This window comes from Taurulus bubalis (assembly GCF_910589615.1).
Source record: "Taurulus bubalis genome assembly, chromosome: 2".
Taxonomy (NCBI): Eukaryota; Metazoa; Chordata; class Actinopteri; order Perciformes; family Cottidae; genus Taurulus; species Taurulus bubalis.
Window position 1 is genome coordinate 25,914,339 of NC_136590.1, and position 24,792 is coordinate 25,939,130.

Here is a 24,792-nt window from a genome sequence, read left to right on the forward strand (position 1 = left end):
TCACAAGCATTTATCTCAGTGACTCTGGTGAACAAACATTAAAGGATAAGTCTGGTTATTTCAGCATCTTATTTTAGTAGTTTTGGCCATTATGGCATTTAACTTCTAAGATCTGGGGGCAAGACAACATTGCTAGTAGTAGTAGTAGTAGTAGTAGTAGTAGTAGTAGTAGTAGTAGTACAATAGCGGTCTATGTGGTGTGGCGGCAATTTTCGTTGAATGAAGTACAAAGTCAACTTTGGTCTTTCCGTAGTTTTAATTCAAACGTCTGCAGCTGGATTTACCGCACAGTCAAATTAATTAGATACGCACATGAGTAAAGGACAGGGCCCTATTCTTCATAGCTGGCTTACTGAGTTGCCGGCTAATTGTTAGGATAAGATTACGTAGGTCAGGCTTTTCGGTTCCTCGAAGCAAGTTTAGAAAAATCACCATAGCAACACATCCAAAAATTTGAACCTGTCCAGCACAGGCTAACTGAAATTCACTGGATAAGCTGGACACTCCCACCGGACAAAAAAGGCAGCTCCCTTCCTCATTGATGAAGGAGTGATATTAGTTATATTAGTTTTATAGGGAGAGAGTTCTTCCAGATCGCCAAGATCCGTTTTCACATTATGATGACTTCCTGTACGAGCGCAATCGATTCTGCCGACAAGGACTCATTTATTTACGAGAGCTTCTCGAGCCGTGGACATTGATCATAACACGGCGATTGCCCGTCTCACAGACATAGACTATCAGCCGTTGCATGGCGTGCTGTTCATAACGTTTATTTAGCACTTAAGAAATGTATGGATGTGTTGAAAGCACTCATAATTATATGACAGTGTTATTAGTACACCATACATATCATTATTGTAGAAAATGATTAAGGTGGACTCATGATAAGAATACAGAGAATTATACACAATTTCTTTTCACTGCTTCAATTGGTTGAATTTCTGATTATGAATAATACATACATACTTATCCGCCCATACACATGTTCAAACTCCTTAACTCCTTAAGCCCTAAACCATTCAGTGCTTTATAAACCAGCAGCAGGATTTTAAAGTCAATTATTTGCCAGTGCAAAGACCTCAGAACTGGAGTGATGTGATCCACTTTCCTGGTCTTAGTGAGGACTCGAGCTGCAGCGTTCTGAATCAGCTGCAGCTTTCTGATTGACTTTGTACAGAGGCCTGTGAACACACCGTTACAGTAGTCAAGTCTACTGAAAATAAATGCATGGACAAGTTTCTCCAGATCCTGTTGAGACATAAGTCCTCTAACCCTTGATATATTCTTCAGGTGATAGTAGGCTGATTTTGTAATTGTCTTGATATGGCTGTTCAGGTTGAGGTCTGAATCCATAACTACACCTAGATTTCTGGCTTGGTTTGAGGTTTTTAACATCAGTGATTGAAGCTGAGCGCTGACTTTTAATCGTTCATCCTTGGGACCAAAAATAATTACTTCTGTTTTATCTTTATTTAATTGAAGAAAATTCTGGCACATCCAGTTATTGATTTCTTTAATGCATTTAGCCAGCCCTTGCATGGGACTATAATCCCCTGGTGATACAGTTATGTAGATTTGTGTGTCATCTGCATAATTATGATAACACACTTTGTTGTTTTTCATAATCTGAGCCAGTTGGATAGAAATAAAGTCTAAGAGAAAGCGTAAGATACTGTAATTTCCCTAATAGTAGAGTAACAACTGAATTTTAATTTTCTTTGTAAATACTAACAATATGCATATTAAATTTTAATAAAATGTGATCCCTTCTCCATCTTCTGAGCGGGTAAACCTCTGGATAAACAACATGCAGTTAGTTTGGTGGGAAGGCTGCTTTCCTAACAGTTTCATCAGATCCCTTCTGCTCTTTGCCTCCACTGGCCTGCACTGCTTCAGTGCTACCCTCTGTTGTTGTTGTTGAGCGGTAATAAAAAGGGGGGGGGGGAATAAAAACATACAATACAATAAAAAACAATTGCTCTAGGGGCTCTTTAGACGAAGGAACAAGACAGTTAATGGCAATGAGGAGTTGTGGGGAGCAATTCAGGACAGTAACTACTGGATCTCTGCAGTCCTGGTTAATGGCTGAGGCGGGTGCACAATACAAGGACAAAACCAACACATCGAAACAGAGACACATTCCAAAAAACACACTTGGTGAAAAGAGGCAAAGATAGTCGTGTTTAAAGGAGATACGCATGTTTATTAGCGAAGTACAACCAAATAAACCCTAAAACCATTAATTAAGAGAAGAGCTAACACGCGTTAGCTCCTCTGTCTTCACACTAAACCTACAGTTAGTGAAATATTTATCCACTAGCCCACACATTGCAACGGCCAATAAACTGCCTCTGGCTGTCGGACATTTTGTTTCTTCATAAATTTGCCAGTAATGGCATATCCATTGGCAGCAGCCATCGGGTCCTGGTACTGATCCACATGTTGTCTATAAAAGTCCTAATGGGGAGCTGCCTGGCTATTTTGGCTGCATAATTAACCAATGTCATTTTGTAAAACCTAATTTCTCCCTCTAATCAGAGACAGATTTTGTTTTTGGACCATTGAGCTTTCTTCAGGCTTTCTGAATGAGTAGTTGGCTGAACAAGAGGCCCCATTGGACGGCAGCAGTGGAGGGGAAATAAGTCAAAAGACCAATGATTTGATTTGCCTCCAATTCCCCACTTATTTTCTTCCTCTCTGGCTTTTCAACTCTGTTTTCTTAACACACCTCCACTCGTATGCGAGTGGCCATTACTTAGCGTGTAACCGGGCACCATTTTATTTTCTCAGTAAGTTTGTAGCTTCAGAGCTTACTGGAAAGCTATCAGTACTCTTTGTGCGTTGATTGTCTATAGAAAGCACAAGATGAGTTACATTGCATTACTGCAGTGCATTTATTTCATGTATATACACTTTGTGAGAGAAGGTAGATCCACAGTATAGTACAGCACATGTGTAGCAACGAGAAACCAATCATACCAAGAATACATTTATAAAACTTTGAAAACTATCATCGATTTGTTATTGGGTTTGGATTTTTGGTTTAGCTACTGTAGAGAATGCACACTAATAAGATTTAAACCAAATATAAGTTTTTAGATACATAGGGACCTTTACACCCACAGTGTTGGGTTAATTTTCTGAATCCCAAGTAGCATGAAAGCATGGTTGAAATAGCAAGGTAGCTAGCTAACCTGCCTACTGCTAAATTTAATTTGAAATCGCTTTATGCTTCATCCACAAACGTTTGTCTGCTATCACCAGACCAGACAAGGGACCTCTTAGTTCAGATCATTTTCTGTTACCAGTGTTGCATAAAAGCATAGTGCAATTAGCAAGCTAGCTAAGTAGCCAGCCGGCCACTAGTTGCTAAATCCACTATGCTTTTATACGACACTGGTAGCGGGAAGAAAACAAAGCCCAACAGCCTATTAGCAACATATATCTCTAATAATTTAGCCTGCTATGGCGCAGCAGCCGTGACTGTTTCAGCTTAGCAGAAGGCTGATCTATTAGCAACATTTTGTCTCCATCTCTCAAACGCTTTGCCAATATTATAGCTCGCTACAGCCTTGAATCGCAGTATATCATCCCTTATGCATGCAACATGTATTTTAACACCCAAGAACAAAGCAAGATGTCATTTGGATGTGACTTTAGACCATTATTGTGAGGTAATTCTTGTTTGCCTCTAGTTAACACTGTGACGTAATCGTCACATTGGCTGCAAAAGGATCTATGAACATGGCAGCATAGTTTTTCTTTTTTAAATGTAAACTACCCACCACTGTTGTTATGGTTGTTCAGTGTCTGCTGTTGACCTTACTCTACTGCATTTATCTCCTGTGGATTTCACCGCATCTTGGAGACGTTTGACATATTGAGGAAGCGCACACAACCAACTCTCCGACAGGGTAGCTGCCATACAGCTCAAACCACTGTACTCTAAACACAAAGGGATGTGTAGAAAAGTACCACTAAATTATTACTAAACTTTGTGTGTGTGCGTGGGTGCATGTGTGTGTGTGTGTGCGCGTGTGTGTGTGTGTGTGTGTGGATCATATAAAGGCTTACCTGAGAAGTGACATATTTACACACGCTTGAGCACACACACACTTCCATCTGACTTGTGAGCAGGTGAAACTTTTGTTGGTGTCACTGTGAGTGTTGCCTTCCTGCCAAGCCACTGATGCTGTCGTCTCCACACCTGGAGATGTTTGGCAGCTTCTCCAGTATTCGGTTGTTGTTGTTTTCCCCCCCCCATTTCCTTTCATCAAGGACATTTTTCAGTTTACTTTACACAAATGTTGTGAAACCGATTAGTTGAGGGTTTCACATACCACTTTAAATCTATTATACATGATACATGTCATGTTTAATTACACTGTAATATATTTTCTAAATAATAACTGTTAGCATTTGCTTCTGTCATCCAAAATGCCACAAATGTTTGCCACATAAAATATGCAACAATAACTGTTGCAAATGTACAGTATTTAAGTGTGATGGTAAACATACAAGCACATCATTATTATTCAGCTCAAATATATATATATATATATATATATCTTCACTTTTCTCTTCACTTTTCTTTTGAAGAAAAACTAAATTCTCAACAATGTTGTCCAAAACTTCAATTTTGCAAGACTTTGTTTAATCTTCTCGCTGCTCTATCTGCTTACCAAATTTTACTGACATGAATGTAAAGTTTTAGTTCCATATTAGTTTCAGGGTCAGTTATCTGAGCTTGTCAAGCCAAACCTGAGAAAATATCAAAAAACAAATCAAACAGAGGAAATGGAAAACCTGGCTGTCAGGCTTTGAATCTTAGGTGTGTTCTTTCATTATCAAACTCCTTGCTGTAAACAAATGTGAGAGTAGCCCTGTCGGCTGAACTGGATCCTGCTCAAACGGGTGATTTGACAGGACAGTGGTTTGTTCCAGGGTGAACACGGTGTGTCTGCCACGACTCGCGGCCTTATTTGGAAGGTCTGTGTTGTGGCAGGTGGTTGCGGATGGAAAACAATAGAAAATGCAATGTTATTAATCCCCACTCACAGGCTGCGGCTCTTTATGAGGATTTTGCCAAAGAGCTAATCAAACAGCCTTGGTTACTTTGGGCTCGTACAGCTGTTTGTGTACTATTCATGTTTGTATTTGGAGTCTAAACCAAACACACAACCTGAAGGATCAGCTGCTGCTGTTTTACTGTGAAAGCCAAGATACTTCTGGGGGATGAATGATAATGAAACAACATATTGATCTTAACTCAGAATTAGGTAAATAGAGGACACACTTTTGTACTCACTTGGATTCAGTTTGAGATGATTACCACACACATTGACATGAATTTGAGTTTTACAAATGCATGGTCCACAGAGGATCATTCACCATGATTTCAGCAAACCCCAGGCTGTTCCTTTAGCACCAACATCAGGTCCTTCATAGACATTATATCAGCTTTCCTAAAGCACAACCTTCACGCCAAAATGTCAACTTTGCACACAAGGTAGTTTAGAAGATGATTGGCATTGTCAAGATTTTTCGTGGCATATTCTCTTTCTCTCTAATAGAGATGAACTGATCAATATAGATGATCAATTTAGATGATTTTAAATAAGCCAATGGCCTTTACCTCTTTAAATGTTTTGCTTGCTATTGAGCTTTCCGATGGCTGTTTTCCTTGTTGAAAAACGAGATTAAGAATGAGAGCCTCATTAGAAACTAATAAATTGCCACAACAACTTTTCCCGGGATAAAACTGATGAGGCTCTTGCAAAGTCCCTATTTGTTTGGTCAGAGACGTTCGTGTTGCAGGCTGTAATGGACATTGCAGCATGTAGTGGTTTTGGTCTATCCGTTGGTTGTACATGCGTCCCATTTCTGTGAACGCAATATCTCAGGAATGTCTTGGACCCAAGGACAAGCTATTTCAAATTTTGCTCGTCAAAGGTTAAGGTCGTATTGATATAAGAAGAACATTTCTGGGACATAACTCAATAATTATTATGGTAATTATGACAATTTCACACAAAAGTCTGTGGAGACATTTTGGACAGACTTGGGTGTTAACTGCACTTGACTGGCTGGTGAAGGCATACAACTATGAGGCGTTTATTTGAGTTTCTTTTTTGGATAAATTCATGCCAGCTTTGTTTACTCTCACAGTACTGATATCAGCCCACATAGATATGCTTCAGCTCTCTGCATCTCCCATCAAACAAAAACAAAAATCCGACCATACACAATGAGATTTCCCCTTTTTTTTCTTTTTTTGCTGACTAGTGCTTTGGAGTCTCCTTTGTAGCTTTCAGCACTTTCTCACCGGGCCCCTGTCAGGTGCCATTTGTTTCAGTTAGCGCGTAATGTGTGTCGTTGTCAAAAACAATTGGCTTTGGTGGTCTGAGGCGCGCACCAAAGCACGGTGGACAGTAAATTGTATTTTTCCACCGAGTTATTAGGCCATTATTATGGCGCTTGAAGTGAACAATGCCTCCTCGTCTTCCCAGACAGACAATTAGAATCATCATTAATCGGCACTATCAGCACATCAATGGGGCAGAGGGGGTATAATGGAGTTATTGACCACTTAAGGGGCAATTAATCAATGCGATGGCTAACTAAACTGTCTTTTATCGTGCCCGAACTGAGTGGCTGGTCAGTATTGGAGTGTGCGGCATGTGAAGGGGATGTTTACGGCATGTTATTTGTACTAATGTTTAGATATACCCCATCTCTTATCTTAAGGTCATTTTCGACACAGTCGCCGCTGCCGCATCACAAATCTCCAAGCAATCGTGGGTAGCTCCTCCATGGAGGCCAAATGGTTTTAATAATAGCTGAATACATAACAGTCGGACAAGAGAAAGTACTAGCTAACACAGTGGGACATTTAGCAGCGAAGCAGACGTACATTTCTCTCCAGAGACCAAATAGGAGCTAAAGGAAGAATACAAAAAGATTAATATTGCTGTTCCGTGTTTACATGTTTTTACATGTTTGGCATTCGCTTTCTAAGATTACATTGTGTCAATGTTGTGTTTACAACTTATAACTTATAACGCAGCTTTAACTTTTCAACACATTCTCTTCATGATCTTAAACAAAACAATATTCTGTGTGGATTCCCACACTCCCCAATCTCCAAATAAGAACTGTGTAATTAAATAACACAGTCAATGCAAACCAGGTTGCAAAATGTGAGAAAGACAGAGAGAAAGATACTAATGGAGTCTGACTGACTGTGTTTCCTTCACTGTAATAATCTCTTCCTCTTTTCTATCTGTCTCCTCTCAGATGACCCAAGAACAGTGCACTCATAGGAACAATGTCCAGAGTTCAGAGAAACCACAAGTGTACAAAGTGGGAATATATGGCTGGAGGAAACGCTGCCTTTACTTCTTCGTCCTGCTGCTGATGATCCTGATCCTGATCAACCTGGCACTAACTATCTGGATCCTCAAGGTCATGAACTTCACCATAGTAAGTCACCCTTTTATTTTGTATTTGCCATGGGATCTTAACGTGTGTGTATGTCTGTCTCCGCTGATGTCTCCTCTCTCTGCCAAGAGGATCATGGGATTGTGAGTGAATGTGCATTGTGGTGTCTCTAATCTCGCATTCTGCTGCAGCAAATTGCTCATTTTGGGCGGCCAGTTCTAGCTGATTGCTCAAGAACCTGTTGTGGTTGCAGTGAATCACACTTTCTCAAAACACCGCTTTATTTCCTCTTTTATACTCCCATCGACTGCCTGCTGACTCCTCACTCACTATTCTTAACCGGCCCTTGGCCGGTAGTTGCCGCTTGTGATAACCCAGCTGAGTGTACGTATATCCAACCCCACCTACTGCTTACTCTGCTACTTCAGGACGATCGTCTGCAGACATCGCCGCTTGTTTTTTGAGTTTGAATGAATTGTGTGTTTTACAACCTCTTACAGCCCATCGGTGTCTAATGCAGTTGATAATGTGGTTCATTTCTAGCAGGTTGGTTTCTGTATCGCTCCATTAGACTAAATTCAAAGGATGTTTGAGTGAGAATGCCTTCAGTGTGTCTTGAATGTGTCTGTGGTCGGTAAGCAAATCAATAGGCAAAGAGTCATTGTAACTGTCCAATAACCTACAACTTTCATTTGAGTCAGTATACTGCAGGTGTTCGTGTTAGTCATTTCTTTAGTGGACTTTATGCATCTGCAGCTGTGATATGTCTAAAATCCCTCCTCTTGACTCCGGAAATGTAATTATGTCTGTCAGGCAGGAAGGAGCCTTGGGGAGATTATGTGTTGAGGTTTTTGTGTGTGTGTGTGTCAGCCTATTTGTCTGTCCATGGCTAATCTGGCATACTACTAGACCCATATTTTGTTGTGCTACTTCATGAATGTATGCTCAAGGAACTTTCGTGGTTGTGGTAATTTACAGTTTTACCCAGGGTTGGGTATCAACTAAAAAAAGCATATGTGACATGTGTTCATACTAACACAATACAGTGTTGCCAAGTCAAGGAACTGGCTTCATACTCTGTATCACTTCATTGTTATACCTTGAACTAATTTACAATCTGCATTGTCTTATTGTTAGTTTTATTCTATGCTGATGACCTTTTAGTGTCTGTTTTTTGTTTCTGCTGCACCAACTCTCATATTGTTATCGCAACAGATCAAATGTATTAAACAACTTAATTTCCTGTTTGACACTGAAGACATTCTGACACCAGGGGCCAGATGCATGAAACGTCATGCACAGTAGGTTCAATCTCCTTTGCATTCACAAAGAAAGAAATATGCATGCATATGTACCCAGATTAATAGCACCTTAAACAAATAAAAGGTTAAACAATAACTCTCAGAATGGTGGTTTACACTGTTGGTTTTACTTATTTAATTTGTGTACTGTTCCTTTTAAGAAATACAGTACCCAACGTTACTGCAGCGCTGCTGGCTGGTGTGGGTGAGAGAGAGAGAGGGACAATACAGCGAGAGCACGATAGATCGCGAGAGACGAGCGAAAGAGAGGTCGCAAACGAGTAAAGAGACAAGCAAATGTGTTCAGAAATACGTTTAAAGAATGTAAACTTTAATGTTCCATACGTGGACGATTTTATCTTCCTATTGCTGTTGCTGGAAGAGGTTCGATTGAGTTTTGAATCAGGATTTGGTGAGTTAAAACTGTACTTTTCACGTGTCAAATTAGTATGCTATTTCCTTGTTTTTTTAAGTTGAATGTGGAGCCAAAATGTCCCGTAGCTACAACCCTGTCTCTTAAAAATTACGTTCCCCCAGAACTAATACGCATTCCCAATTACGTTTGATCAGAAACGTATCTCCTCCCTGATTATGTTTCTGTTTGACGTATTACACATACACTGATTATACACGTATAGGTTGATTAAACACATATGTTGATTATACACGTATTGTTGTTTATTGTTTTTATGTTTGTGTTAGACGTATTACAAATACGTTTATAATCGTGTGTTTGTGTTATTGTTTTCTTGCTTTATTTAAGCATATTTTAATTTTTAAACTCTGCGGAGAAAAAAGAAAAGAGGGGCGGGGTGAGGCCAGTGACAGCCGGCCAGTGAGAGTCGGTCGCACCGGGAGGCGAGCACCGGGGGGACCGGCCGCACTGGAGCACCGGCCACACCGGGAGGCTCGGGGCTCGGTCTTCAGACGCTTGGCGTCGCCGTCGGTAACAGCCTCCTTCGCGCCGGCTCTGGTCTTCTCTGAGTCGGGTTGTTTGTGAATGCAGCCCAAAGTGTGTGATAAACTCCATCTAGTGCAGTAAACCACTGCGATCATCAGCAGACACTCGGATCTCTGTGGTCACATCAAGTGCATAATCTGACGTGAAAAATATTCAAACGGGCGGAAGGAGTCACGGGACCTAACATCCGGTTTTCAAAATACTAACTGATATGAATGTGTTCAGAACATTTCTGACCACATCCAAACATCTTAACTGTACTGGTCTTACAGAAATATTGTAATATGTCAAACACAACGTATTGTTACAGTTAAGATGTTTGGATGTGGTCAGAAATGTTCTGAACACATTCATATCAGTTAGCATTTTGAAAACCGGATGTTAGGTCCCGTGACTCCTTGATGACTCTGCTGATGATCGCAGTGGTTTACTGCACTAGATGGAGTTTATCACACACTTTGAGCTGCATTCACAAACAACCCGACTCAGAGAAGACCAGAGCCGGCGCGAAGGAGGCTGTTACCGACGGGCTGATGGCGACGCCAAGTGTCTGAAGACCGAGCCCCGAGCCTCCCGGTGCGGCCGGTTCTCCGATGCGGCCGGTCCCCCCGGTGCTCGCTTCCCGGTGCGACCGACTCCCGGGCTCCCGGTTTGGCCGGCGCCCGGCCCGGGCCGGCCGGCTGTCACTGGCCGGCTGTCACTGGCCTCACCCCGCCCCTCTTTTCTTTTTTCTCCGCAGAGTTTAAAAATTAAAATATGCTTAAATAATGCAAGAAAACAATAACACAAACACACGATTATAAACGTATTTGTAATACGTCAAACACAAACATAAAAACAATAAAACAAAAATATGTGTATAATCAACATACGAGTTTAATCAACCTATACGTGTATAATCAGTGTATGTGTAATACGTCAAACACAAACTTAATCAGGGAGGAGATACGTTTCTGATCAAACGTAATTGGGAATGCGTATTAGTTCTGGGGGAACATAATTTTTAGGAGACAGGGTTGGTAGCTAAACTAAGACGGTGGGAATAAGTTCATATCGTGTAGTTTGTGCATTTGTCTCTGTGCAAAGTGAACTGAGAAGCTACATGCAGCAGGCATGTTCAAGGTTAGCCTTGTTAGCATGGTTCAGTGAACAGCGCCGCCATTTTGTGTGGTTCAGATGGTTAATCTGTATTTAGGTGCTAGTTCTATTTGAGCACTTCATTCTGTGATTGAATATGTAAGTATCTGTATGTGTATGGCACTGTTGTACAATAAGCCAAGTTTTTTTAGCTGAGATGATCGCTTGGTGTTTATACACCGGAAGCCGGGAAAAGAAGATGGCGAGCCACCCTTAGAAGAGAAATTGAGTTGGACAGCATTGCTTCTGCCAGACGAAACTACACTGGTTGTATAAGGACACACTAATTCACACACCTGAGTCGTGGTAGGACTGGGACTTTCAATATTTTGCTGCAACACTCAGTGGAATTAATTTGGAGAGCAAAAGACTTTTCAAAAGGACTAATTACTGTGAAATTGAATTAATGATCATATACTGTATGTCATTGTGTGAGAGTTCTGGATTTTGTTTCTATATTGAGTTTTGTTATTTTGTCATTTGCAATGCAAATGGGATTGTCTTACTGTAAAGTCTGAACTTAATTTACTAGTTAAGTAAATTCATGAGAAGTTAGGACTAAACGGTTAAATAGGTCCAAATATGATAGAATGAGAACTTAGAACTGAGTCAACTAAAAGAGACAAGAGAAACTAAATAACAACTTAAAGGAATTAAAGTAGAATTATTTATCTGGATCTCAAATAGGTTTAAATCAAACCAAAGTGAGATAAAACAGAGACATATTTATTTTCTGAGATTATGGTATTTATTTTGGATGTTTTCAAGGGATTTAATTGCACAATTCCACTGTCTTTATCTGTGAGGTAACGTGATATGGTGCAGATGTGTTTGTTTATATTTTCTACATAAATCAATCAGCCGTTCAAACATACTCCTTGGTCTGTGGTCTGTTACTTCTGATTTTAACTAGTTTTAAACTGCTCCTCCGAACCTAGTATCTGGTCCTAGCTTTCTGCAAATACAGTAAAGTGTTACACACACAATCGCCTTGGTATCAGCAAATACCAAGTACGTAATTCACAGCGTTAATACTAAAAATTAACTCTGCAAAGGGGACAAATAAATGAACAGGGAAATAGAATGCTGCTGTCAATGTAAATAAAACATAGTGTGAAAAAAGTTATTAATCCAAATTTATTAAAAAAATCGTTAAATGTGCAAACTGCAAATAGTCACACCCAATGACTGACCCCAAAACGCCACTCTCAGTTCTTTCTTTTAAAACCATGTGTGCTCTGAGGTATGTGTGCTGTATGCTCTGCACATTCCCTGAAACTTTTGTTTTGGAAATAATCCTTTTTGTGTTGGAAATGGTCAAACGTGTTGTAGTTTGTTTTTGTCTTGGTGCATTATCTTTTATCCGTCAGGCCCCAGATGTTTGTGGTTTTATGAACTGGGGATACAGTCAGTTTAATCATTCAATTAATGAGCAATGAAAGATAAAGATAGGCATTTGCTTCAATAAAAGTAGCATGGATTATTAGGTCAGGTATGTGAACGATGATAAAGATGGCCGTGATGACCCCACTCCTTTATGTCTGCAGCAGTCTTTCCAAAACCCTGTTAGATGATCTCCGTCTGACGGCCTCGTTTCAGATGTACTTTATTTTTCTGTCCCTGTGTGTCTCTCTGCTTAGTAATCCTCTGTGCCCGTGATGAGTCAGATACAGATACTACAGAATTCTGCACACACACCACACACACACACACACACACACACACACACACACACACACACACACACACACACACACACACACACACACACACACACACACAGACAGATTTATAAAGCACATACAAACACACACATATGGCCGCTACTGTGAATAATGCATGAGGTCTGCTGAAAAGTGAGGCTTTAATATGAGATCTACATAAATCAGAGAGCAGTTTCTCAGACGATGAGCCGTATGTTGTGACAGAGCGCTGCACTCTGTTTGAATGTTTTTAATGTGTCTGGCTGCAGATTACAGAATAAGAAAAAACATTTTGAAATGAAGTAGATAAGTTTGAAAGGGAAGTGTGTTGCTTCCTCCCCCAGGTGACTTTCTTGCGGTGACTGACGGAACACATGTTGAGGATTTGCATCACATTGGGTTTCCATTCACTTTCAAAACAGAACACGTTTCCTGCCTTTTCTCAAGTTCCGACATATTGTTCCGCTTATTGTTGGCCGTTGAATGAAGACTGGCACATTTAGTACGATGGAAAAAAAAAAAAAGAAAAAAACTCAAGATTGTGGATTTGTTTAAGTGTTTCTTGGCATCCGTCACTCATCCATGTCATAGAACAAATGCACTTCCATTTTTTATCAGATGTAACAATCTGTGTATTTATTTCCCTCTGGGTATTGAAGCATAAGTTTTGTAAACTGGGTCTTCAAATCGCTCACATTCTCTCAGCTTTTCCTCCTGTCTCTTTTAATGTCTGGTGTGAATTTGCAGTGAAGGGAATTCATAGAAGTCAGCACTGTAAAGTGTGAACACCCTCATAGAAGTCAAACTTGTCCACATAGTCCAAATAAACAGTTCAACAAAGATGTTTTCCGCTGAAATCATTCTACGGCTGTGGGACATAAATGGGTGAATCCAGAAACCAGCTCACTGAGACAATATCCTTAATAAGCCGATAGAATCCATGAATGTACATGAGATCAGTGGATGTTAATAGATTCACTTGCACGAATTATACAATGTGATTAAAAGTTGATGTGCCATGAAAAGCCATTGACGTAGAAGTTAAACCTGTGTAGGAGTCAAATCGTACTATATACAGTATATGCACAAATCTGCATGCATGAGTATTTTAAATATGAATCCAAATTTCACAATGACACACACACTAGTTCCCTAAAGCATGGAGGGGTAGCAGCGGAGGTGATTTTTTTTTTGCAAGCATGCAGAATTTCTTTACACAATGTTTTTTTTCTTTTTTTGCTCACACATAACGTGACTTGCAGTGCATGGCGCTCACACGGCCTTCTGCCGTGTGTCTGCCAGGTCCAAGGGCTCTTGAGGCCGAAGTACTTATATAGCGGCAGCATGTAGTGTACAGTCATGAGTCACAAAACCATTAATGTGTGTTCACTGGGTTCTTTACTTTAGATACACTGCTAGCTACTTGTTGTCTTGTTTCCTCTGGGATTTTGAGTTCAGACCTTACTTTTAGTTGGTATATGTTATTGATGAGGGGATTTGTGCTTCTCCACCGTAAACCTTTGCAGCCTGTGGAGCCTCTAGTCCAGTGGTTCTCAACCTTTTATCAGTGATGTACCCCCTGTGAAATACTTTTTCAGCCAAGTACCTCCTAACCAGCTCAAAGCATTTTTGGTTGAAAAAAATATGTAATACACAGCACTGTGCCATCAGTGTCTGATTAATATATAATATATATATATATATATATATATATATAATTCAGTTTATGAACTTACACGTATATTGTATTGAATATTTATTAAATCGATATTTTTAAAGATTTTTTAATGGATGCTCATTTTAAATATATATTTTTTTTTTAATCTCATGTACCCCCTGGAGTGCCTCCACGTACCCCAAGGGATACACATTCCCCCTTTGAGAACCACTGCTCTAGTCGAGCAAAGGGAGCTCCAGTGTTTCGGGAATGAACATTACTGCCACAGTATGCCATGGTGCAGCAATTCTGTAAGAGAAATGTTGTCACCTAAACCTGTACCAAAGTCTCAAAGCCACATCAAGTGTTCTCAAACCCACAATGCAATGTTTGGGGGCTCCTGCTGAAGTCCACTGTCATCTCCACAGTCTTGAGCTTGTTTAGCTCCAGGTTGTTCTGCCCACACCAGAGGACCAGCCGTTCAAACTCCCGTCTATACGCAGACTCGTCATCGTTCCTGATGAGGCCGATGACCGTTGTGTCATCTGCGAACTTCAAGAGCTTAACAGACGGGTCCTCTGAGGTGCAGTCGTTGGTGTAGAGGGAGAAGAGCAGAGGAGAGAGCACACATCCCTGGGGGGCGTCAGTACTTATAGTCCGGGTGCTGGATATGATTTTTCCCAGCCTCACCTGCTGCGTCCTGTCTGTCAGGAAGTTTGTGATCCACCGACAGGTGGTGGCTGGCACGGTGAGCCGGGAGAGTTTGGGTTGCAGAACCTCCGGGATGATAGTATTGAATGCAGAGCTGAAGTCCACAAACAGAACCCTTGCATATGACCCTGGGGAGTCGAGGTATTGCAGTATATGGTGCAGTCCCATATTGACTGCATCATCCACCGACCTGTTTGCACGGTAGGCAAACTGCATGGGGTCCAGCAGGGGCCCTGTGATGTCCTTCAGATGGGTCAACACCAGCCTCTCAAAGGCCTTAATGACAACAGACGTCAGGGCAACGGGTCTGTAGTAATTTAATCCTGTGATGGAGGATTTCTTGGGGACCGGGATGATCATGGTGCACTTCAAGCAGGAAGGGACTTCAAATAGCTCCAGTGATCAGTTGAAGATCTGCGTAAAGATGGGGAACAGCTGGTCAGAACAGACTCTCAGGCAGGAGGGGGACACGCCGTCTGGGCCCGGAGCCTTCCTGATCTTCTGTCTCTGAAAGACCCGACTCACATCCTGAGAGCACCTGTGTTTTAAATGTTCAGACCCTCTTCATGCAGCTGTAGGTTGTTGGAACAGAAACACACGTGTTCACACACATTACTGCTCTCCACTTGTGTTTTGAGCTATTATGAAAATGTGTGTCAAGTCTGACTTGAGAGCTCCCTGCTCTACAAATGGCTCTTTTAGAAACCTGCATTAGCATGGGTTTAACAGCTCATCAGTTGATGCAACGTTGAGTACCGTGCAGCATACACAAGGGTCGACCCACAGACACCTCTACACAGATGTGGATATGTCGAGGCGTGTGTGTGTAAATTCAGTTTCTGTGTTCCCATTCTGTCGCCACAGACTCATACGCTATAAGGATTATACATATGTGCTCATACTGTTCATGCTTGGTATGATATTGTCCATACCAAAATATTTAACACTCTAACTCATGCAGTTTTTTGTTGTTCTCAACTTGCTGTGGCTTAGTGTATTGGAGGCAAATACTCACTGTGCGTACATGTGTATATTTTTCTTTGAATTGATTCATTTATTTCGTAGGATAATGCTATTTAACTTTCCTTGAACCTTTAACCCTTAGATCAACCTCAGCTTATTGCAGATTGTGTACCAGATGGAGAGCAATGCTAAACATACATACAGTAAATACAGTGAAGCTCCTAGGGCTGGAGCAATAGCCCGCAGTGGATGGAGAGCCCACAGTTGGCCTTCATAGTCAGGGTCAGAAACTAAAAGAGCTTAGAGCAGCACAGTTAGAGCAGTGCTCTAAAGCTTAGAGCAGCACAGTTATTAAAGTTAATAGAATTCCCATAAATTAAAAATGAAGGTTTGAAATGCTCCCAATTGGTCTTAATTAGGAGCAGCCACTCTCATTTCACCCAACCATATTTTGTATTGAGCTGTCACACACGGCAGTGTCAATACAGCTGGTGCCCTCTGTGGGCCACTGGTCTTTGATGGAGAATTTCCAGGGAGGTTTTAGAGAAGAAATGGCAATAGAAATACAAAACACCTCAAAACACATACTAGATAATGACATCACACTGTACACTATAACAAGTGGGTTTAAGGACATCGTAAATACAAATACATGAATAATACAATGATAGAGTCTTCAAGCACTATCCTTTTGTGAATAATCTGCAGGTTTTCAGTAGTAGCGACTAGGGACGGGTATCGTTTGGGTTTTTTCCGATACCAGTGCTAAAACGATATTTTTAAAACAATAACGGAGTCTAAACCAATACTTACAACAACAACAAAAAACGACGATTGACGACATTAGAGAAAGGATTTTTTTTCTTCTTCAATTCGAACAATATATTAACTGTTTAAAGTATACTATAAATCCAAATAAATTCTGAGCGAATTACTCCCCGCCTCTGTCTCCAGAGATCTACAGCTCACACGGCTGCATTTCCAGCTTCCCATCATGTTTATTAGGCTTGTTGCAACAGCAGAGTCTGGAGGCTCTCAGATTGAGACAGATAGAAGTGGCTGCACCTCATGTACTTGGTGGCCCAGACTGGGAGTCTGTATGGTAATGATGTAAAAAGAGGGGGGAGGTGATGTATCAACTGCCCTCCCTCCCGGGTTTTTCCACTCCAGTGATCCAAGCCTGTTCACCGGCATGAAAAAGTGACCCCGGGAGAGCAGGGAGCCGATCTAATGGTGAGACCACAGTGCTGTTAACATTTGAGTGTCAGCTTCCCTGTTGATTGGCTGAACGTATCTGCCCTCCATCCAAAACGGGATTAGAATTTGCAAAAGGTTGGGGCTATAGTTCCCCTTGTGTTTGTAGGTTATTTTTATTTGGGATCATGATCAGATTTCTTTTAATAACAAAACATGGCGGCTATATCACATCCTAACGTTTTAGTAAAATGTAATTACTGCTGTTAGTGTAACAAATAAGTGATGAGATGAACAAATGATGTACACAATACAGCCCTTAAGCCAACCAGTCATGTCAAAAATATCTAAATATTACATCATATTTAAAGTTTTTGTAGAATCAGATAACAAAAGTATCTGTTAAAAATCAAGCACCGTGAAGCATTTTTGTGGAATACTGAGCTGTTCTCAAAATCATTCTTGATGAATGGGAACAGACATTTGAGGCATCAAAACAAAAATATTTGATGGAATATGATGGATGAACAAAGTGTCAAACAATAGATTGATGTACAGCATACTTAAAGTCCCAGGTGGCTTAATGTGGCTTTACCAAAATAAAAATAAAAAAGTGACCCAAAACAAAGTATGGATGTACAATTCAAAAAGACGATTGATTGTCCGAGAGGATCAGAAGAAGCACGTCCTCAGAGATGAAGAGGCAGGGCGGATCTATAATCATCAAACACTGCTGCTGAGACCACTGGAACTTTTTGCCTGAAGCAACGTCATATTGAGTTGTTTTCTTACTGCAGCAGCTTTTCTTCTTGTGAAGCATTGTAGTGGTCTCTGGTGGGAGATACAGAGGAAAAGGAAGACTTAGAAGATGGACGAGTCAGCTCGGGAAACAAGAGCACAATTTGTGTGAAAAAAAATATATATTTTTATGGAAATGCACATAAATACTCAATTTGCCTACAAATGTTTGTTGTTAAGGTCACAACAGATGTCACTGAGGCCAATGCTTTAATAAATGAGAGAAAAATAAGCAGAACAAAAGTACTTTTTTACACTGTTTCAAGATTGTGTTTCTGGTTCTCGGTGGTTTGTAAGGTTACGACTCCACGGCTCGTTTTAGTTGTTACATGCAAAACCTCAACGTAGGGAGTCTGCAACTTACCGAAAGTCGGTTTAGTCGATACCGAAATGAGTCCGCGAAAGCGGTCGCAATGGCAACGGTAAACATAAAAATGTCCTGCTGCTCTGACCATCCTGGTAAATTGATTTCAATGGGAATGTCTGTCCAACTCTTACTTTATTTCTTTCCATAGCTAGTGGATCATACACTGGCCTTTTAAAATTAGAATTAAAATGATCACTCTTTTCATCACATCGTATGTATACAAAGCTCTTTATAGCAGTTGGTTGACTTAGAAAATGGCACTACACTGGCAGCTATAAGTTAACTTTGATACTGCAGAGCAAACAGCCAAGGATGGTTTGCCTGGTCTCTGCTGCCAGGGAAAGATTAATGAAGGGGAGGGAGGAAAAAAGAAAAATGCTCAAAACACTTTCCATTTTCTGTACCTGGTTCCCTACTGGAGCCTGTATTTAAAGTGAAGTGAGGTGAACTGTTGTGACTGCGTGATACGGCCCACTGCTCCCGAGAGACAGAGCTAAAGCCCGCAGTGGGAGGTTTGCAGCAGCTCCACATTGGGCCATTGAACCAAGAGCCTCTGCCTCCCAAAGGGCCCAGAAGAGGACAAAGCGAGGCCACTGCCAACAACACGCTCGACACACCGAGCCCAGCGAGGGAACTTGACCTTCCCCTCCCCATCCAAACCATCAGCACTCACAAACTGGCTCCAAAGCCCGCTATCGAACGCTGTTTATCCATGTTTGTTGGTTTACTGAATACAGATTTCAGCAAGAAATGTGTCAGGGGTCATCGTGATGTCTGTGAATTTGTAGTGAGAGCTGCTGTCTTTTTTTGGATTAAATCTGGACATTTTTTGGTTTTGGTCCTTCTGCTTGGCAGTGAAGTGGCTCAAGGGTCGGTGCACCCAAAAACAAATAGTTTGACTCACTTGTAATGGTATCTAGCGATGCATATAGTGAGATATATGCTTCTGAGATTTTTCTGGCTGCACTCACAGAGAGAAATTCAGGGAATCATCTATTATGTATCCCATCTGACAAAGTGGACACAGGCAGAAGTCACAAACACGCTCTGAGAGCAACACTGAAGGAAGAACAAGAGGCGAGTCACTGTAGCCTGAGACGAGGCCTTGATGGAGAAAATACATTTTAAACAACACGCGGCTCACTACCTTTGAGACCTGTATAAATGTACTACCCATCCCAATGTTTGGCTTTGTGTCTTTAAAGTAAAGGCCTTAAGTATTCCGTATTCGCTATGATGAACTCAAAAGCAACAGCTTTTGGAGGATGAATCCTATAAAACAAATATGACTTCAGAATCATACAAATCTGAAGCAAAATCAGATAATTAAGATGCAGATCAAAAATCTGAGGTCAATCCTCAATCAAAGTAACTCCGAGGTTTAAAGTCATTTTTGGAGATGTGTATTGACTGAACTCGCAGCATGCAGCATTTTTTCGTCCACCCTTTTTTTTCACGCAAACCTACGCAATTATATCTATTTTTGTGAAGGTGGAGAAAAGGACAAGCTACAATATGAGACCATTTTCCCTTTTGCAGATAGCAGTTCAGTCATAATGCATTTGAAGACACTCGGTAGGTAGATAAACATCCCTGACTCCGCTATGTATTGTTGGTGATGGTGACAGGAGAAAGAGCAGTCATTTTCCTTCTGATTGCTGCCCGCCTTCCGCCGTGCTACATTGATAAGCTTTTTCACGGGTCTCATTAATGGAAAAAAGGGGGCGAGTAAAGAGAAGTCAAACAAAGAGAAGATGAAGAAGGAGGAGAGGCTGCTGATGATAACTGCTTTTGAGTAGATCTCAAAGAAAGAACCCCAGTTTAGCATTTCTTACTTGTTGCCAGACTATAATTCTACTCTGATCTCACTGACCTGAGATATGTACGATGCTACTACAATTCTGACGGTTTTCGGTATGGATGTTTTGTAATCCTTTGTCATAGTTTTATTTTAAGAACTTGTGTTGTTGTTTTTGGCTATAAGAACTGGATGTAAAAGAAAAATATTTTTGATTGACTAAAGATGTAATTATGTTAATGCTGACCTTCATTTCTGTTGGTTAAGAGAAGCTTTTACGGAAGTCACAGTTTTTTAAGACATAACTCTGCCGCTTACTCAAGACTGTACCTGGCTTTTGACTTGAACTGTCTTAATATTCCAAGCATTAACGTGTGCAGGTGAAGCCTGCATCCGCTTCAAAACATTGGTACTTGCGTACCGTGCTGCGTGCAAACAGATCGGGTCCAATCTACATCCAGGACATGGTAAAACCTTACACTCGGCTCAGCTTCTGCCAATCAGCGACTGTCACGACTGTTCACGTTGAGCAAGAAGATGGGAACCTCGTTTGGCATTGCAGACTAGCAGACGACAACTTTGAACCACAAAGTTTAAGACTCAAGCTTGACGTGGGAGCTTTTGGTCTTGACTGTAGCCTTGACTCTTCATAGCCAAATGGCTTGATACTTGCAATCTATTACTTTTCCCAGCTACAACACAAGTCTTCAGCCATGTTTTAAATGACTCACCAGTGAATTCAAAATGTATGAAGTTATGGCTTTTCCATTGTAACAATTCTCTATGGATCATATTTTTTTTTATATATATATGATTTATTTGTAGAAATTACAAAACAAGACTTAATGTACAATAGATCTCACAAATAAGGAGTGAAAGGATAACATATCAGACAGCCAAATGGTGAGTGTACACATTACAGCCCCCCTGCCCTCGCCTCCATTTCCCAAAACAAATATACAACAAGGCAATTTGATACACAAACAGAAAAGAAAATTATAAAAGCAACCAAAACCCAACATCAACAACTGGCTGTTAAATGCTTGCAGTGGCAAATAGTATTGTAAAAACATATGCTTATTCTTACTATCCCACCTTCACTGACCTTCAACTCTCTCGCTCACATCCACTCACACACACACATGCGCATATCCACTTGCATTAATTGAGCAGTAAAGACTATAAATAAGGAAACAAACAACAAATGCATAACAATAAATAATACAAAAACATAGAAGAAAAATAAAAAATAAAAATAATTATATATATATAAAAAACAGTAGTGCTGCATGCTGCTAATATGTGCTATCAATAAGGCTAATTAAAACAGGGCACTGGTGCGTTGTTGGGACGAGGGGGGGTGGGAGTTCTTCCAATGTAGCAAGATAACACGCCTCGCTAAAAGTGACCGAAAGGCCACAAGTTCACAGAAGTAAGATGGTATTGAGTTCCCAGAAGGTAGGACACCAACCAGGGCAACTAATGGTGAGGGACAGATATTGGTAGAAGTGACGGCTGAGAGAGTGTCAAAGACACCCTTCCAGAACGGCGCAAGTACAGGACAATCCCAGAACATGTGGCCCAGGCTGGCCGGTCCTAAATGGCATCGGTCACAGCGTGAGTCTGCACCTGGGAATATACGAGCCAGTTTACTCTTGGACCAATGAACCCTGTGCACTACTTTACATTGTAAGATTCCATGCCACGCACAGACAGAGGTTGAGTGGACCCATTTCAAAGCGTTCTCCCACCCCGCAGTGTCTATTTCTATATTAAGATCAGCCGACCATGCAGTACGCAAGGCATCAGAGGTTGAGGATTGGTGCTCAAGAAGAGTGTAGTAAATCCTTGATTTGATACCTTTCCGGTAAGGGTTAATTTTGAGGATGGTGTCTATAAGCGTGGGATACGGTATGGTGGGAAAATTGGGAAAGCGGTTACGTACAAAATCTCTTATCTGCAAATACCTGGAAAAAGTGGGTTGAAGGCAAGTTATAATATAAACCTGTGCCAACTGACCAAAGGAGGCAAATTTACCATCAATGTAAAGATGGTTAAAGGATCAAATTCCTTTGTCTCTCCAAATTAAGAAAGCATTATCCATAATGGATGGAGTGAACAGGGGGCTAGAGTAAACAGGAGCCATCTATGGATCATATTTGTCCTTTGCAATATTGCTCATGCTTGAATAAAAAAAAAATACTTCATCCTCATCTATATTATTATCCCAAAATATTTGATTTGTGCTGCTCATTGGCATTTTATTTGATTGTAAATTCAATGTCTACGATTATATACTGATACAAGATGCAATTAAAATGACGTTGGTGGTAAAAACAACAAATCTGCAGGTGGTTGAAAAGTGGAACTTTCTCTGTGAGAACAATTTTAAGTGAACCAGATAAAAAAAAAGATTACCAGCCAAGGTCAAGCCTCCAACAGTTTTTCCTCATTCAGGTCCAGACTCTCCCCCCGTGAATTAGTCCAAAGCTGCATCCAAACAGCCCATTCTTGCCACTTGCACAGAATGCAGAATTGGCTGCTGGCAACATTAAATCGTATGCTGTTGATGAGATTGGAGTTACCTGCTCTCATCGGGGACAATTACACCTCAGAACCTCCAGAAGCCTTTACTGAAAGGTCAGCAGAGATAAAGAGATGGAGGAGAGAGCCACGAGGGAGTTGGAGAGAGAAAAGATGTCGACCCCAGACCGTCGGCAGGTGGTTTTCACAGTTTACGTGCTATTCATTCCAGCAAAATGAAAGGAATAATGAGAGCAGGACAATAACCATGCACATGCAGCGCATTTCGGAAGTGTGAAATGGAGTTGCAGGCGATGATACTAATTACATTTGAGGCAGAGTCTGTTAGCTTCATGAATTCAGCACACAGGGGATGACTAATAAAGCTCGACTTCGAGATTTTATAGTCCCTATTGGGGAAATTAGCTTGTATATAATTACAAAACATGAAAAAAAAACGAAACACTGAAACATACGGAAGTGAAAGAGAATCTGGCAACTCTCTGGCTGAGAGATGGTTGAATCTTACTGTGAAAATATGTATCATTGGTACTGCTGTTTGATGCCCTGGAATGAACAATCAGGGGATTTTAATAAGACAAAATAGTAAAAGTAATAGAGTCAATGATGATTGCTACTCTTCCTACTGCTGTGAATCATGTTAATTTAAGTCAATGGGTGATTTTATTCTAAATGCCATTGCAGTTGCAGTAAGACCTACATTCCAAATTATGATCACAATAATTAAGTCATAATACAGACTCCCTATGTTACACATAACATTAAAGGGAATCTAGAAGAAATGTAATAGCAAGACATTTTGAACACAGTAGACACACATTAACAGTCAAATTAGCTCTAACATGGCACTCAATTTCTGCAGTGAACAGGGATACCTATCCCCAATATATTAAATATGGAAATACATCTTTTTCAATCATTGTTATTGACCAGTCACCCCCGATATAAATACTTCGCAGAGTTTGAGTTTTTCAGTGCAGGTCATCAAGGTGTCTCATCAGGTGAAAATCAATCTGGCCTTGTGTCCTGATAAGATGACTTGTATGGACAAGCGTGTGCCGTGTGGGACTGAGACTTTGCCGGAGTTCACTCTAACAAATGACTCCATTGCTGATGAGCACACCTTCCAGCAGACAAGTGGGACTCGTCAGTGAAATCCCCTTTCGATGTGGTTGGTAAGAGTAAAAGCCTGCAGACAGTAAGCCCTCTGGCACATACCGACTCAAACCGGCCCAAAACAGAGCACATGGAAATTACAATCGACAGGGGAAGGAATCAAGCCGTCTGACAGTGCATATACATTTGAAATTTCTTGGAGGTGTAATTACCTCGGCCACCATTAAAAACCCTGCCATCAGATGAGATCTGAACCATCGAGGGGAGTCAGGGAGACCTCAAACTGTCGTCTACTGTCGAAACTGAGATATATTTTCCAACCTCTCCGGGTAACAAGTTTCACAATACGTTAAATCATGACGAGCTCGAAATCCACTAAACCAGCCTGAAAATGTAAAGAAAATCTGAAACAATTACACGAGAGTCTTTGGAGTAGAGCCATAGAGTCAGAGCCAGACACCGGTCAGAGCTGGTTAATGATTGATGAATAAGTCATTTTTAGAAAACTGGTCGTTCCATAGTGGTCCAATTCAAGCACTTGACCAGAAAGTTACCATTTTAATATGCAATAAAATATTTAAAGTAGTAAGTAGATGTTCTCTTAATTATATTATTATAAATGGAATCCTTTTGGTTTGTAAACCTGTGATCGATTTTTAAATTAAAAAATATATATATTTTCTAGACTAAGCGTTTAGTCCATAATTTAACAATGTATATTGTTTGATAAATGTAACCATTGGTTGCATTAAGGATCTAATAATGATTTATCATCAACATAAGATGTTGTGCTCATGTCTAGCAGAACCGGACCAGCAAGTGTGCTATGTGCAGTTTTGATTGACCACTGGAGATCCATTCTGATGGTCTTTAGATTTGCAATTATTTTCCTCGACTTTGTTTGCTTGAATGCCAGCACCTTTCCCTTCTTTGCACTTTCTTAGTCACTAAAAGTGAGAGTCCTATAACTTGTTATTTCATCATTAATGCCAGATGGTCTCCATTACTTGGTCTCAGTTGGAGTCTATCGTGGTGGCTTTAAAAAGGAGTGAAAATGGGTTCAAGACAAGTTTGTGATCTCAGACGGCATGAAACTGTG

At 40.7% G+C, this 24,792-nt stretch overlaps 1 protein-coding gene across 1 annotated transcript in view; it reads left to right on the plus strand.

Annotated features, from left to right (window-relative positions):
• sgcd (sarcoglycan, delta (dystrophin-associated glycoprotein)) overlaps positions 1–24,792 on the plus strand; it is a 121,055-nt gene that overhangs the window by 16,625 nt on the left and 79,638 nt on the right. Inside the window, exon 2 of the mRNA XM_079214550.1 lies at positions 7,300–7,485. Coding sequence (XP_079070676.1) covers positions 7,300–7,485 — 186 coding nt within the window. The remainder of the gene's footprint in view (positions 1–7,299; positions 7,486–24,792) is intronic.